The 16,740-nt window shown below is 50.0% G+C and overlaps 1 protein-coding gene across 4 annotated transcripts in view; it reads left to right on the top strand.

Annotated features, from left to right (window-relative positions):
* Positions 1–16,740, top strand: part of Kcnq1 (potassium voltage-gated channel subfamily Q member 1) — a 328,142-nt gene that overhangs the window by 245,376 nt on the left and 66,026 nt on the right. For all 4 annotated transcript variants that reach the window (XM_074051015.1, XM_074051017.1, XM_020168788.2 and 1 more), the window contains exon 12: positions 15,443–15,518. In XM_074051015.1, coding sequence (XP_073907116.1) covers positions 15,443–15,518 — 76 coding nt within the window. The remainder of the gene's footprint in view (positions 1–15,442; positions 15,519–16,740) is intronic.

The raw sequence follows: 16,740 nt of genomic DNA, 5'->3' as shown, positions 1-16,740 counted from the left end.
AAGATGAAAACACAGGAGCACGGACACATGGTCCAGGAATCAGCTCCATCTGGGATGGGGGTTCTTAGGGCAGTTGTTCTGCCTCTTCCAGGCTGTGTGACCTTGGAACAGTGGCTGAGCCTCTCTGGGCCTCAGTGTCCTTATTTGTACAACAGGGAAGACAGAGGAGTTAAAATGTGTTTAAAAGCATAGAGGCTGGAGCGCAGCAGTGTCTGGGAAATGTGTTGTGTAAGTGTATGAACACAGGGGGAGGGAGAAGGAGGAACAGCAGCCAAGAGGCCAGTAAAGGAGCTGAGGCCCAGGGGTGTCTTGCTGGGAGCTGGGGGTGGGAGGCAGGGCCTGCAGGGCCCCTACCTGAGGCCTGCTGGTTTCAGAGCACAGGTCACCACTAGGGAAGTTGAGGGGTGTCGGGTTATTTTGGAGAAAGATGGGGCTGGAACATGGCGGGGCCCTGGGGATTCAGAGGTACCACTATTGGACAGGTAGTGCCCTGGTCATTTGGAGACTGTAGAGAAAGGACACGCAGCAAGACACCTGGCAAAGTATCCGAGATGGGGCTGGTGTAGTTGTACCCCACCCAGGGCTCCTTGTCGCGGAACCCCCCCCAGGAGCTTTCTGTTCTGCCCAGACAGACAGACTAGGTAGGGGGCTGGGGCTTTGTGAGTCCCATACCACCTCAGGGAGTGCTGTGCCCATGCCCTTGGGGCAGGACAGGATGTGCTTTTGGCCTGCTGGCCCTTCCTCGGGCACCACAGGGAGCCATCCCCAAGAGCTGGCAGAACCTACGTCCTGGCTGGCTCCTGACCCTTGCTCCCTGAGTCTGCATGGACTCCCCCAGGGTAACTTTGTCTTTTCCTCTCTTGCCTGTAACCCAAGTGGCGACAGAGGCCCTGGTCAGACCAAGTTCCATGTCATTCACAGGCTTTTGGAAGGAAATGCTCACAAGTCACTGTGCTAGACGAAGACCAGTAAGAAGTGCTTGTAATTCTTCCTGGACCTTAGGGGTTTTCTCTCCCTTGTTTTAATCAACAGGTCCCCAGTAAGTCATTTCAGGGAGGCCATTACTGATGACCCATAATCTCCTGGGCTGCCGAACGAAATGGGATCTCTGGGCTCTTTCGCTGAAAACGCTTTTCTTGTTTTCTTTCTCCAGTGCTGGAAGCTGGCCAACTCGCCAGTTCCATTAACTTAATGAGGGTTGACAGCCTGCAACAAACGTCCTCATAATCTCCCCAGGATTTAAATGGGGTCCTCCCCAGCGCCTGCTTACACCCCAACCTCACCGGCTCTTTACCTCTGCCTGTGTGCCAGCCCCTCCCAGGACAAAGCCGGACAAAGATGTGTTTCTTTGCCAGTTCCTTCTTGGGCAATTTTCACAGGCCACCTTGGACTTTCAGGCCGTCCTTCCACCTTGGGCACCCACACTCCCCACGCCCCAGTGGGGCCAGAGCTGTGAAGATGATTCCTTGGGAGGTGATTGTCAACAAAACTCAGAGCTGCCCAGGCATGTCTGGCTGCCCTTGGCTCTGCTTCTCCCTGAGGCCACCTCCTTGTCTGACCATCTACTCTTTTCTTTCTGGTTTCCTTTCTGGGCCCTCTACCTTCTGTGGGTCCTCAAAAGTCAAGGAATTTACTAGAATAAGCTGAGGCCCAGCATGGGAATGGGCTTGGGGTTTTCTTATGCTTCACTCAAGCCCCCATTTCTATCCCCCACTTCAGGGGAAGCCCCCAGCTCTCTAGGAACAGATACCACATCCAGGTGTGTCATCCGTGAATACCCTAATTCTTAAAATCCATCACCTGTCTCTTGTACCCTGCATGAGACAGAGTGGTGAGCAGAGAAGCAGAGATGGGATCGGTGAGGCCATGTGAGCTCACTGCCAGAGAAGCCACGAAAGCCAGCCTTTCCACGCCTGGAGCCTGTTTACACAAGGATCCACTCTCAGTGCCCCCTTGGGCCAGCGTGAGGACAAAGAAACACAAAATGTAAAGCACAATGCCTGGCCCAGCTGCAGCTGGCTGCTGTTGGTTCTTTCTTGGTTATCAGCATCTTCTGGGCCCTGTTCTAATGGGGACCATGCAAAACCTCACCAGGCCACCAGCCATGCCACCTGGCCTTCTTCCTATGGGTCGAGGTGGCTGGGCTCCCCAGGCCTTGCCCAAGCTGCCCTTCCTATGCCTGCCATCCCACCTTGCATGCCAGTCTCCACTCAAGAGGCCTTCCCCACACCTACGTGGTATCAGGCTCCTGGGTAGGTATTTTCCCTACTCAATCTAGTCCTTCAAAATGTTCCCTGGAGCAATCATTGGCTGAGTCTAGTTGTCTCCCCTTTTCTACAGCGTTAAAATCTGATCTGGATATATTGAATGAAAAATTCTAGAAACGATCCCTAAGTTTTAAAGTGCTCGCCATCCTAATGGTATAAGATCCCTGCTGTCCTGCTTGGGATGTGAGTCGTTCCCTATTCAATGTATCCATGCTGTGTACACTACCCACCTGTTAGTCGCTTAGTAACTGTCAGGTTATCAGGCCTATTGTCATATCACAGGGATTGTGTTTAACCCTTGTTCTACTTACTGGTGGCCCCAAAACACAACCGTAGCGATGCTGGCCATTCATGACAGCTTTTATTTACAGCCAAAGACAAGTGATAACATGCTTCCTTTAAGGGAAAAGGTGAAGGTTCTCGACTTAAGAAGGAAAGGAAAAGATTGCATGCTGAGATCTATGGTAGGAATGAACCTTACCGTAGCTCCTACCATGACACTGTGAAGAAGTAACAGAAATCTGTGCTTGTTTTGCTGTCCTGCCTCAGTCTGCAGAAGTTAGGACCACGGTACTGTCCGTGGTTTTGGCTATCCACTGGAGGCCTTAGAATATGTCCCTTGTAGATAAGAGGAACTATTGTATCCATGGAACATCTTGACAAATGTCTGCCTCTCCAATCAGACCACAACTCCATCCACGCAGGAGGGTACCGCATGCAGCCTGAAAACCACTCTTCGCCAGCCTCACCCGGGAAGAGAGGTTCATGGGGTGCTTTCTGGAGCCTAGATCACTCCTACTGTCTAAGGGTCTCCGCATTTTGTCTTTTCATCCCTTTGTCTGGTCTGGCAAAAACAGCTTGGACTAGGTCTAGGGCTGGCCTGTTCTGGGCCTCGATGTCCTTACCAATGGTCAAGCCCCTGCCTGGTTAGTTTCAGCTCCTCAGAAAGCCCTTCCAGGCCCTTCCAGAGAGGCCAGCTCCTCCCTCCCTGACCTGCTCTCCAGGGCCAGTGCTGCTTTCAGAGGATGTGACTCACGTAGGGGGAGGGGTTACTGTTCTTAGGCCACATCAAGAGTGAGGCCCATCACCTCTGCCCTCTTTCATCCCCGGTGTGGCAGGCTCCATCTTCGGCTCATAGGGATGGCCATAGTTTTCTGCAAAGATGCTGTTCTACAAAGGAATACTTTTCCCAGTCATCCCTCCACATTGGCACATCTCTGGGAGCCTTGTACTGTACCATCCTCCCCAGACCTGAGAGGACTGGGCCAGGTTATCCCCTTCCACCACCAGACTGTTCTGAGGTACTTGGGAGTGTGTTGAGTTGAGTGAGTTGAGTGGACTGAGTCATGTTTAGCTACGTCAGGTTTAATGGAGGTGATCTGAATCAAGTGACTTTGATATGAACTAAACTGAGGGCTTAAGAGGGTGAATTGAGTGATGGGTGTCACAAGGTCTCTGGGGGCAGCCAATGGAATATTTTGTGCCCCGGTCCGTTGGGTGGGCTGCTATAACAAAATGCCTTGTGCCAGTGATTTGTAAGTAGGACTTTGCTGTTGAGGAGTCTGGGAAGTACCCATCGAGGTGCAGGCAGACCCGGTGTTTCAAGAGGGTCCTGCGTGTACCCTCACATGGCAGAAGAGCAAGGGAGAAGGCAGACGAGCTCCCTCAGCCCTTGCAGTGAGGGCAGTGGTCCCGGTCATGACACCGCCACCCTCACGCCCTCCCCCAGAAACCGCATTCCCAGCGCCGTTGTGCAGGGATTTCGTTTCAACTTGTGAATTTCAGAGATAGAAACATTCAGACCATTGCATTCTGCCCCTTGTTCCCCAAATCCCTGTCCTTTTCACGTGCACCATGTAATCATTCAGTCCTCTGAGCCCCAGAGTTGTAACTTATTCTAGCACCGACTCAAGTCTGCAGTCCAGGTGTCAGCTAGATGCCATCTGAGTCCGGAGTGAGTGACACTGGGGACAGACTCATCCTAAAGCAAATTGCTCTCCAGCTGGGGCCTGTAAGATCACACAAGCCACGTGCTTCCAAAGTGGTGGGATGGACATGGGATAGACCTCCCAAAAGGCAGAAATAGGACAGAAGGAAAGAACAATAAGACTCAAATCCAGTAGGACAAACAACACATGGAGGATAATCTTGAACTTGTCCTGCCTTCTGGACACACGGGGGCAAGTTTAGATCCCCCTAGCTCCAGGTACACCACCACTATGCTTTTTGCTGGATACAGCCCACATGGCAGCCTCCCAGGCTGGAGTTGGGCGCTGGTGGTTCTGCCACTGTGAGCTCTTGAGGACAGCCCTGTCCCCATGGTTCTGCTGGGGGGCTCTCCACGGTGGCCCCCTTCCTGAGCACTTCTGTCTCAGTCCTCCAGCTCTCTGAAGCACCCTCAGAATCTAGGGAGGGTGGAGGCAGCCTAGAGAGGCAATCTAGAGAAGTGGAGGCAGCCCCTCCCCCCTTCACTCTGCAGTCTGCTGGAGATGTCACCGTGCAGATGCCACCAAGGCTTGTCACCTGTGCCCTCTGGAAAGGCAGTCACTGCGTCTGCACCTCACCTGGCCCACTGGAGCCGTAGCTGGGGCAGCCAGGAGCCCTAGCCTGGGATTTAGGAAGTGGAGACTGGACGTTTTCTGCCAGCAAAGCTCTGGCATTCAGGGCCTATAAGGGACAGAGCAGCTGTGAAAGTCCCTGAAACATCAGTAGGGCTCTCTCCCATTATCTTGATGAACAGCATGGGCTTCCTTCTGTCCACTAAGTTCTAATCCCCTCACCAGCAGTTCGTTTGGCCACACCTTTGCTGCTCTTTCCTGAGCACACTGTTCCTTCTTTATAACCTGCCAGCTGAGAATTGTCCAAATCTTTAAGTTTTGCTTCCCTTGCGATTACAAATTCCATCCTTAATTCACTTCTCTCTTCTTGCATTTGTGGGTTTTTTTTCCTTTGGTGGGATTGGGGTTTGAATTCAAGGCTTTGCAATTGCAAAGCCAGTACTCTACCATGTCAACTACACCTCTAGCCTATTTTGCTTTGGTTATTTTAGAGATGGGGTACATCAAACCATTTGCCTGGGCTGGCCTCAAACCACGATCCCCTGATCTCTGGAAGATGACAGGCATAAGCCACTGACCCCCGACTTTGAGTTGTATTGTAAGTGGTTCAGAGCAGCCATGGGGCACCCTCGACGCTTCTCAGAGAAAAATATCCATTCATCGCTCTGAAGTTCTGCCTTGCACAAGCACTAAGACAGACAAAATTCAACCAAGTTCTTTGCTGTTTTATAGCAAGGATGGCCTTTCTCCCAGTTCCCAGTGAAATGGTCCTTGTTTCCATCAAAGACCTCATCAGAATGGCCTCCACCGTCTGTATCTCTACCAACATTCTGGTCCTGACTCTGGTCCTAGGAGCTTAGGTGCTCTCTGAAGCTTTCTTCTTGAGGCCACACCAGGGACACCCACATGGCTCCTTTCATGGCAGTGTGCTTCAAAACTCCTCTGGGCTGGACCTGTCACCCACTTCCAAAGCCACTTCCACAGCCTTCAGTATTTCCTTCAACAGCACCCCACTTCTCAGAGCCTACTCCATCCAGGATACTATAACAAAATGCCTCAGGCTAGGTAATCTATAAACAATAAAGGTTTGTTGCTCACAGTTCTGAAATTTGATGTCTGGTGAGGGCTCTGTCCCTGTGTCCTCACATGGCAGGTAAAGGAAGAACAAAAAGGGGCAAGCAAGCATCCTCTGGCCTCTTTATAAGAGCACTGACCCCCCAATCACAATGGCTCCACACTCATGACCTCATCACCTCCCAAGGGCCCCACTTCCCAATACTGTCTCCTGGGCCGAGCATTTAGCATAGGTATTTTGGAGGGGTGGACATTCAGGCCCCAATGCCTTGATCCTGGGGAATCAGTTCCCCTCTTTGAGTTCTGGTTGCCTTTGCTGCATGCATTTCAGCCCTGCCCTGGGAGCCTGCAAAACTTTACTGCCAACCAAGAATGTCTGCTCCGGCTGGCCTGGGCTCTGGGCCAGGGCGGGATTGCTCACGTTCGTGGACAGCTGATATGAAAACAATCTGACAGAGACATAGGAACCATACGTGTTTGGTAGTACATGTGGGGAGGCAACAGCGAAGGCACGTTAACTTAGAACCCTCCTGGGGCCAAAAGCTTGCCCTTCTGCTCCGTTTGGGCTGGGTCCTGACAACCCAGGCAGGCGCCATCTGTGGCAAGTGGTAGGGAGCCATGGCAGGATCTAAGGGTGGAGGTTACAAGGTCTGGGAGAGACTCCCCCTGCTAGCCACGCTCTAGGGAATAGGCTAGAAGGGGTGAGGCTGAAGCACATAGGAAGGAAATGAGGCTAACCTCAGGGCACTCCTGGGGTACCTGCCTGGTCCCTGAGCCACTGTGAGAAAGGGAGACCCTCCCAGAAGAGGCATGCACCGTGGCAGAGGCAGGAAGTCCAGGACATTCCAGAGCCTCCCATCCCCATCTCCTTCCCGGAGAGTTCCTGCTTTCTGGAGTGGTCTGTTCTATCGGGTCGCCAGCACCTGTTGAAGTGTACACCTCCATGGGTACCTGGTATGTGCAGAGCTATGCAGCCATCACTACCACCTAATTTCAGGACATTTTCAAAGCAGACTTGCACCCATCAGCAGTCACTCCCCATCCTCCCAACTCCAACCTGAGGGAGTCCCAAATCTACTTCCCATTTTTATAGATTTGTTTATTTTGGGATCAATGTGTGGTCCTTTGTGACTGGCTTCTTCACTTAGCATACACCCATGCTGCAGTGTGTGTTGACATGTATTCCTTTTCGTGATGGAATTAAATTCCCCATCGTGTGCATAGACCACATTTGTGTATCCATCAGCTGATGGATATTTGGGCTGCTTCCACCTACACGTCCAAGTTCTCATGTGAGTGCATGTCTGCGTTTCTCTTGGGTATACGTACCCAGGAGGGGCACTGGTGGGCCCTGGGCTAAGTCTGTGTTTAATATTATGGGTGTCTGACACCTGCTTCCCCCCCACGCCTACCACCCCAGAGGAGGCACATATGGCGGTCAGCGTGAAGGCACCATTGGCTCTCAAAGTCTGCTCACTGGAGTTTGGACAGGGATGGGCCCCGAGTCTCTCCTCCAGGGTTGATAGACGCACATAGTGGGGCCACTACTTTGAGAGCCTGGCATCGCCACCGAGGTTGGAAATTCACAGATCCAGTGGCCAGCAGTTACATTTCTCAGTGTACACCCATGGGAAACTCTGGTGCTCAAACAACAGAGAAGGGACGGGAATGTGTCACAGAACTCCCTGTTCATAGCACAGTACCTGGCACTGCTACACTTGCCAGCAGGAGGTGGGGTGGGGGTAGTTAACAAATGTGACACCCAGAGGAGTCAAATACCAGAGGAGACAAAGAAGCCAGTGACAGACAACCATATGGGGGAATCTTGTTGATATAATTCCAGGGAAGAGTGTAATATTTGTCTATCAAGTTTAAATCACTAAAATAAAAAAAGATGTGCCTTTGGGAGGAGGGAAGTGTATAGATTTGATAAAATTATAGACAAATGAAAACGAGTTGGTGGGGGTCTCCTGGCTTTGAATGTGACCTATCCAGAAACAAGGGATCTGTTAGTGGGCTCTGCCCCCGAGACTGCTCACCCGGGCTGTGTGCCGGCATGTCACGAGGGGGTGGGCGATATTGCAGGAACAACACTGGCCATGAACTGGTGACTGAGCAGCTGTGTTAACGAATGGACAAGCAAGGTGTGGGGCCTGTGCTTTGTGAACAAATGAGTGACTTGGGCCTTCCCCATTGGCCAATACCCCTCTGCCCAATCCCAGAAGCTATGTGGTCACTGACTCCCCGGACAGCCTCTCCTCCCAGGGACGCTGGCCTCCCTGCCTTTCCCAAGTGACTCTCCAGCTGGGGTGGACATGTGGGTCTGTCCTTCCTTTTGGGGGATGAACAACCAAAGGCCCAGAGAGTGGACCAGCCTGGGCAGGTGCGGTCACCCTTGGGTGACCTCAGTCCATTGCCTACAGGGCCCAGCAAGCCAAGACCTGTGTCCTGTCCCCCATGCCCTGCCGGCTTGCTTCGAGTCACAGTTTCCAGTAAGGGCCACTTGGCCACTTTCCCAGGCCACACCCCACACTGAAAAAAACTGCTCCCCCTCCAAGGGGCAAGCAGGCTCTTCCCTCTGAGAATGCAGTCACCTGTGTCCAGCAGGGAGACCAGGTAGTCAGGCTATCTCCAAAGCACTGATCAGTCCGCACTGTGACCTGAGCAGAGCTTGGGATGGGGACAAGCACACCAAGCCCCAGTTTTCTATTGGTCTGGCCAGCGGGGCTGTGGGCTTGCTCTGAGGAGTTGACAAGAGGCGAGTCATGGCATCACCTAGAGGCCTGTGGAGCAGTCACTGGGCCTGGTCCTTTGTTGGAGCAAAATGGGTCCCAAGAAGCCCTGGATGTTCTGACTGGATGTTGGGCACATCCAGGCCTTGGTGGTCATGACCACAGGCTCCCAAGTCATAGCTAGTGGGTGACACTTTGCCCCCTGGGGAGCCCCACTGTCTTCCTACTTCCAGGCCATTTGTGGCGATGGAAAGAGGCCAGAGTGACGTCCCCTCCACAGCTCAGCTTGGGAGAAGGGGCCTCACGAGTTCAGGAGGCTTGCGGCCTCCGATTTGTTGAGTATTCTTCTCTTAAGCATGTGCTTCTTGTGTTCCATTGAAAAAATCTTGCCCAGCATTGGCCGGGCAGCTGTTCTCCTGCTCTCCTACCAGCCCAGTGGTCTCCACCTTCCCACTAGGTCCTGGCTTGAGTTAACTTTGTGGCTGGTGCGTAGCAGGGATGGTGGTTCCTATTTTGTCCTCTGGGTGTCCAAACCGTCCAGGCACATTTATTGAGAACATTCGTCCCTGTTTCAATTGAAACAGAGCCTGGATTAGAAAGTGAGTGACCATGTGTGTGGTTATGCCTCTGAATGTCCTGTCCCCGTCACCCTGCCCCTGTCCACGTGTTAGCAATGCTGTCTATTAATAATGCAATTTACAGAGACTTTTTTTTTTTTGGCTGTACTGGGGTTTGAACTCAGGGCCTTGTGCTTGCTAGGTAGACACTCTACCACTTGAGCCACTCTGCCAGCCCTTTCTGCTTCAGTTAATTTTTGAGCAGGGTCTTGTGTTTATACCCAGACCATCCTGGACCTCGATCCTCCTGTTTGCGCTTCCTGAGAAGACAGGTGCACACCACCACAGCTGGCTTTCATTAGTTGAGATGAGGTCTCACTAACTTTTGTCCAAGTTGGCCTTGAACCACGACCCTCCCAATCTCAACGGCTGAAATGCTAAGAATTACAGCTGTGAGCTGCCATGCTCAGCTTTACGGGCTTCAACCTACCGTGAGTGCCGGGTGGGTTTGGAACCCAGGGCTTCACATGTGCGAAGTGAGTAAGTGCTCACCCCTGAGCGGCCTTCCTCCACAGTGACCTTTGGTGGCTTTCTTCACAATCACCATCTGTTTTCTTGGCCCTTTATTTTTTCATAAGTGTTTTAGGATCAGCTTGTCCATTTCCTAAAGAAAAAACTGATAAAAGCACCCCAATATTGACTGGAACCCTATGGAAGCCATACACCGTCTCCTAAACGTTGAACCTTGTCCATGGAATTGCATCTTTCCATGAATTTAGGTTGTCTTAAATTTCTCTTACTAATGTCCAGTGCTTTTCTGAGCAGAGGTCCTGCTCATCTTCGTGTGGATTAATTCTCAGGTGAGTGTGGGTTTTGATGCTCTTGTAATGGATATTTTTATTTCATGTTCTAATTGTTGTCAGCAGACAGAAATATAGTTGATCCTTAAAACCAGAGTTCTTGTTAAATTATTTTATTAATTCCAATCATTTATCTGAAGACCCTTTTTGTGAGTGTGTGTGTGGTACTGGGGCTTGAACTCAGGGCCTACACCTTGAGCCACTCCACCAGCCCTTTTGTTGTAAAGAGTTCCTTGTTCCTTCCTATTATTGCTTATACTCTCTCTACAACAAAATTAGAGATAAGGACAAAATAGTTTCTGCTGGGTATTGAGGGGGGGAGCGGGAGGGGGTGGAGTGGGTGGTAAGGGAGGGGGTGGGGGCAGGGGGGAGAAATAAACCAAGCCTTGTATGCACATATGAATAATAAAAGAAAAATGAAAAAAAAAAAAAAAAGAGTTTTTCAAGATAGGTTCTCATGAACTATTTGCCTGGGCTGGCTTCAAACCGTGATCCTCCTGATCTCTGCCTTCTGAGTAGCTGGGATTATAGGCGTGAGCCACCAGTGCTGGCTATCTGAAAATCCGTATGGATTATTTTACATATATAATTACACCATTTGTAAATAATGACAGTTTTGTTTTTCCTGTCCAACTGTTACACCTTTTATCTCCTTTCTGTCACCTTAACTCACGAGCTGGGACTTTGGAGACAGTATTAAGCAGAAATGCTGATGGCCTGTCTCGTGGTACTTTGTCATTAAGCATCATGTGTTCATAAGGTTTGGTTGTTTTGTTTGCTTTTTTAGTTTTTGTCTTTTCAAATCGTGGAGTTTCCTGCTATTCCTAGCTTCCTAAGAGTTGTGTTTTTAATTACGAGTGGATCTTGAATTTTATCAAATGCTTTCTGCATCTTTTGAGTTGATTATATGCTTTTTCCTTATTCTGTTGATGTGGTGAATTACGTTGAGTGATTTTCAAATGTTAAACCAACCTTGCATAACTGGATTAAACCACACTGATCGTCTGTGTTTACAGGGAGCGCCAGGCTCAGCTGCTGGTGGGTCGCGGGCATTTGTCTCACGGGATCCATCAGCCTTCATGTTCCATTCTTGAAATACCCTCGTCAGCTTGGATATCAAGCTTATGCCACCTCATAAAAATTCCCTGAGAAGATTTGTATAAAATCGTTATTATTTCTTCTTTAAATATTTGCAAGAAGTTCCTAGTGAAGTCATCCAGCCTGGGTTTTCTTTGTGGGAAGAGCATTAAAATTCCAGGCTTAATCTAGTTAACATTGGACAATTTGCGTTCTTGTTTCTTCTGTGTCTTCTTTTTACATATTCTGTCTTATGAAGAATTGCTCTATTCCATCTAAATTGTTTTTATTTGTGTTATCCTCTGAATAGATTTTTTTAAATGTGTCTAGACCCACAGTGAGACTCAGTTTTTAATTCCTGACATTGGTAATTTGTGACCACCTCATCCCACCCGATCATCCTTGCTAAAAACTTATCAATTTTATTAGTCTCTCTGGAAAACTAAATGTTGCATTTCCTTAATGTGATGTTCGTTTTTCATTTCATCCACTTACCCATTTATCTTTATTATCTCTTTCCTTCTACTTCCTTTGGGGTGAAATTTGCTTTTTTTGTTTTGTAACTTTTGAAATGGCGTCAGCTTCTCCAATTCTTCAGTAAATGCAGTGAAGGGCAGCCTGGCTTTGAAGTCCTGGTCCTCCAACCTCAGCCCTACCCCACTTCACCCCCAAGGACTAGTATTACAGGTGTGCACCGCCATACCTGGCTTAGCTGCAACTTTTAATATATTACACTTTTATTATTATTCAATTAAAACTATTTTCTGAGGCATATCAGATTTTTTTTCTTTGACCCTTTGGTTATTTAGATTGTTGAGTTTCCAAAACACCTGTGGATTTCACAGTTTATATGTGTGTATGTTAACACCTGTGTGGTCAGAGACACATGGTCTCATTTCTCTGAAATGTGTTGGAACTGAACTTGCTTTTAAGGCCTTGTCTTGGACCCCTTGTTAGAGGCTCCATGTGGACCTGGAGGGTTCGAATCCCACGGCCTGCACTGTGGGGCAGTGTTCTGTCCCCGTCTGTCAGGTCAGATTGCCACTCACAGTGTTCACGTTCAACTCTCTGCTGATGCCTTGGCTGTGTCTCTACCCCGTCCTGATGAGGTTCATTCAAATCTCCCACCATGGTGGTTGTGAGGTTTTTTTTCTGGGATTAAACTCAGGGCCTTCTCTATTCGCTACTTGAGTCACACTCTCAGTCCCTTTTAGTTTGTTTTAGATAAGATCTCCAATTTTTGCCCAGAGCCAGCCTCAGACCAAAATCTCCCTGCCTTTGCCTCCTGAGTAACTGGGATCACAGGCATGAGCCACCACGCCAGGCTTGTTTTTTGAGATAAAGTCTCACCAACTTTTTACCTTGAACCATGCATGACCGTCCTAACTCTGCCTCCCAAGTATCTGGGACTCAGATTTTCTTTTAGCTTTTTGTTCTACCAGTTTGCTTTACATGTTTTAAGGTTGTTTTTGTAGGTGCATACAAATTTAGAATTGATGTCTTCCTGCTGAACTGACGTTTTTATAATTATACAGAATCCTTTTTTCTCTAGCGATACTTAAAGCCTACTTTGTTTGACATTAGTTTTCCCTTACTAGTTTCCATCTGGCTACTCTGTGACATGCATTTTTCTAGCCGTTTATTATCAATCTCTGTGTATTTTATATTTTAAAGAAGATTTCTGGATTGGAATATCAATTGTCTGTCTAATCTTACATTTCTTTTTCATTTGTTTCATCCCTTCCCTTTTTTTGTGGTACTGGAGTTTGAACTCAGGGCCTGCACCTTGAGCCACTCCACCAACCCTTTTTTGTGATGGGTTTTCCTCAAGATAGGGTCTCTTAAACTATTTGTCCAGACTGGCTTCAAACCACAATCCTCCTGATCTCTGCCTCCTGAGTAGCTAGGATTACAGGCGTGAGCCACCAGTGCCCAGCATTCAGCCCTTCCTTTAATTCAATTTTCTCTCCATGCTACAAGCTGACCTTTTGTTTTGTTTTTTTGGCAGCACTGGGGTTTGAACTCAGGGCCTCACGCTTGCTAAGCAGGCACTCTACCCCTTGAGCTGTTCCTCCAGCCTTTTACGAATGATTTTGTATTGGATTGTCATCACTGTCAAATCCACCTTTTACATTCTTAATTCCTGTTGCTGCCCTTTCTGGCCTAGAATTTTTATTTTGCAATTCGTAGATATCTTTTATATCTCTGGGGGAAATTCCTCATCTTTTCATCTATATCTTGAAGCTATTTATCATGCTTATTTTAATGTCATGTAAAAACTCTGATGCAAACCACAACCATTTACTTGCTCACGAGTTGATGGGTCAGCATGTTGGGCTCCCTAGGGCTGGCCGTGCAGAGTCCTCATATGGTGGCCTGGTCAGCCTTGCCTCTGGGGCTTTTGGCTCCACCCCGCTCCTCAGCTCTCCTTCCTGGCCTTTCCAGCAAGCTAGCACAGGCTTGTCCACAAGGCAGCAAAAGTGAAACCCCTCAAGGTTTCTCAAAACCAAAGCTCAGAACAAATGGCCCACTTCCACCATGGTGGACATAAACTCAGATCCTCAAAGAAGGAGCTACAAAGGATTTGCACCTGTCTTTATCCCACCACAGTCTGTCCTCCTCCCAATTATGAGGTTTTCCTGCCCCCCCTTCCTCCAGACACCTACAAGGTTCATCCAGTTACAGATGGAGTCATACTCCAATCCCATCACCTTCTGATCTTCATCTTCCTCCTGTCCCCAAATCAATGCCATGTGTTGTAGGAGATTGACATCTCAGTGCCCTGCTTCTGGGTCCTGATTTCTTTATCAGTTATCTGTTGCTGCATAGAAAACCATGACGAAATTTAGTGGTTTGCACAATTATTTTCTTTGCTCGCAACTCTGCAGGTCAGGAGTCTGAACTTGGTTTTGCTGGGAAGTGGATCTGTTGACCTTGCTTGGGGCAACTCAAGCACCTCCAGTCATCTAGTGACCTGCTCAGGGCTGGCTGCTCTAAGCAGCTTCGCTCACATGCCTGCGGTCTGGCACTGGCCGTGGACGGGTACCTCAGCTCTGTTCCATGTGGCCTCTGCAGCCAGAGAGCTCAGACTTGTCCACACCGCCATGCTCACACCCTGGTGAGCTCCCCAGCATTCTCCCAGTCACAGTGTCACAAGATCAGCCCAAACTCAAGCAGTAGGAAAACAAGTCTATCTCTGATGGGTGGGGTTACAGGCGTTTAAGACTACTGAATGTGCTGCACCCTTAGATCTGTATCTAAGGCCTGACTTTTCCCTTGGTTTTTAGTCTTTTGTGTATGAAAAAAACATAGAGGATGGTGGTATTGTTTCTCTGCAGATAACTGGAGGGCTTGAGAGAACACGAGGTTACCAGGGTCTCAGCAGAAACCTTGGGGTGTTTACTGGCGCCCTGTCTTAGGTAGACCTGAATCCCCAGAAACGGGAGCCTGAGGCTTCTCTGCATCCCTTTCCCCCTCCTTGTGTGCAGCTGCATGAAGGGGGCACACTGCTTTGTGCTCCTTATTCACCAGGATCTTGTCCCCTAGTGTCCTGGTGTCTTTGTGGCTTGGACACCACTGTTTTCCTCACAGCCCAGTGCACCTCGCCTTCCCATGCCCAGTGCTCTGGAGGGCTCATCTCCACTTCTTGCCTCCTGTGCTTTGGGCTGTTCAGGTCTTTCTTCTCCAAAGCCTCCCACAGGCCAAGAGCCATCATGGTGGCCCTGTCCTGTCTGCATGTTATGGAGTTTCTGGCAGGAGGGCTGGTCAGTTGCAGGCTTGGTGGCAGAAGGAAAGCCCAAGGCTTCCCCACTGCCCTGTTCTCTGCCAGTCTCTTTGCTGTGTGCACAGAGAGCCAGTCCCTGGCTTCCTTTCTCAATGCTGCTGCTGAAAGGACCTTCATTTTTACAAGGAGCTTTGGAGGCAAACTAGTGCAATGCCCTGGACAGTCAGGGCATTTGCTAATTTGGCCTGCTGCCCCTCTCCTCTCTAGCTGGTGGGGGTCCATGGTAAAAGATGTTATCCACAACAGCTCTTGCAAACTGAGGGCCCTGATTCTTGTCCCCCTTCTGAGGTACAGACAGGGAAGTGGACCCTCTTTCTAGCAGAGGGCGAGATGAACCCTTTCACCTTTGAATGCTCTTTGTCCCTGGTCTCCCTGGTGCCTCCACCAGGATGGGTGTTAAAGGTCTCTGAGCCATGCGTTTGAAGATCTTGTCCACAGGCTGCAAGAATACTGGAATCTCTGACATGCAGGACGGGGTGGGGGGTGGCCCTGCAGGGGCAGCCACTCAGCTTCCTTTCCGTTCTCTACCACAGGCTGCGGGAGCACCATCGGGCCACCATCAAGGTCATCCGGCGTATGCAGTACTTTGTAGCCAAGAAGAAATTCCAGGTGAGTCCTATGCTAAACCTGCCTGCACTTGACCTCCCCTGTGTGGCTCCGGGCTGCCTGCTGTGGAGGCCATAGAGATGTCCACTCGCCAGCTGCACAGCTGGACCCATTCAGGACCTCAGCTCTCATCTTACACACCCTATGGCAACTTCACGGTGGCCCCTGGGAAGTCCTCCCTCCCTGAGACAACAGACTCCTTGAGAGATGAGTCTCCTGAGGCCCAGCCCAGGAGCCCATCCTCTTCACTAACCTCCTGGGCTCATGCTACCCTCCCATGGGTCATGCAAGGTTGCATTAGTGAGGGACAGGGGGCCAAAGTCAAAGTGACCCAGAGACCGCAATGCCTACCCAAGCCACCGGAGCAGGAAGTGAGACTCCCCATGATCCCAGACCCCTGTCCTCAACCAGCTAAGTGCTCTTCCTTCTGTTCCCTACCTGCACCAGTATGAGTCAGGAAAGGGGAGGGTGAGCTGGTCCTTCCCAGTGGAGGGTCTCCTGAGCTAGCAGCTGTGGGCCCTATTTGCCATCTGCCCCCCACTTCCTCATGGGTGTCCTGAGCCCCAGAGTCCCAGACCCCCAGAAAGTGCCATTTGGTGGCAGGCTGGGTTTCCCCTCTGCTGTGGGACAGTCCTGGAATGGAGACCTTGGGGACAGTGAAAGCTTGGTCTTCACTTTGAGAACTTGTATGTAGACATAGCAAGTAGGAAGGTCGTTCTCTTTCCATAGTGTCCTCCCTGAGGACGATTGGGGATGACCTATTTGAGTCCCTCAGAGTAGTCACACAGGTGGCCCTGCGTCCAGGCCACATCTCTGTGCCTCCACACCAAGCTGCAGGATTGACACAGACTTCCTACTATACCCTTGACAGAGCCCCAGCCCTGGGTAATGGAGCAGCCATGGCAGCAACCTCCAGACTCTACACAGGGATTACCTCAGGTATCCCTGGGCGAGTCCACCTCCATATGTCCTGAGAACAACAGGCTATGGGGTTGGCACCAGACATGTACATGGGGCCCTACCCAAGGCATCCCTGTCAGTACATGCATGACCGTCGCTGTTCTAAGCCCCAAGAGCAGTCCCTGGACTAGCCACCCCACCCCCTGTCTACCATGCTCCTCCTGTAGAGCCTGAGTCTTCCCATTGTCTAGACAAATAAAGACCACTCTCAGCCAGCCAGCACCATGAGGTCTGCCCAGCAATATTCTGGGGGCAATCTGATGGC

This window comes from Castor canadensis, chromosome 1, assembly GCF_047511655.1.
Source record: "Castor canadensis chromosome 1, mCasCan1.hap1v2, whole genome shotgun sequence".
Classification (NCBI taxonomy): Eukaryota; Metazoa; Chordata; class Mammalia; order Rodentia; family Castoridae; genus Castor; species Castor canadensis.
This window is presented reverse-complemented; position numbering and strand designations above follow the sequence as displayed.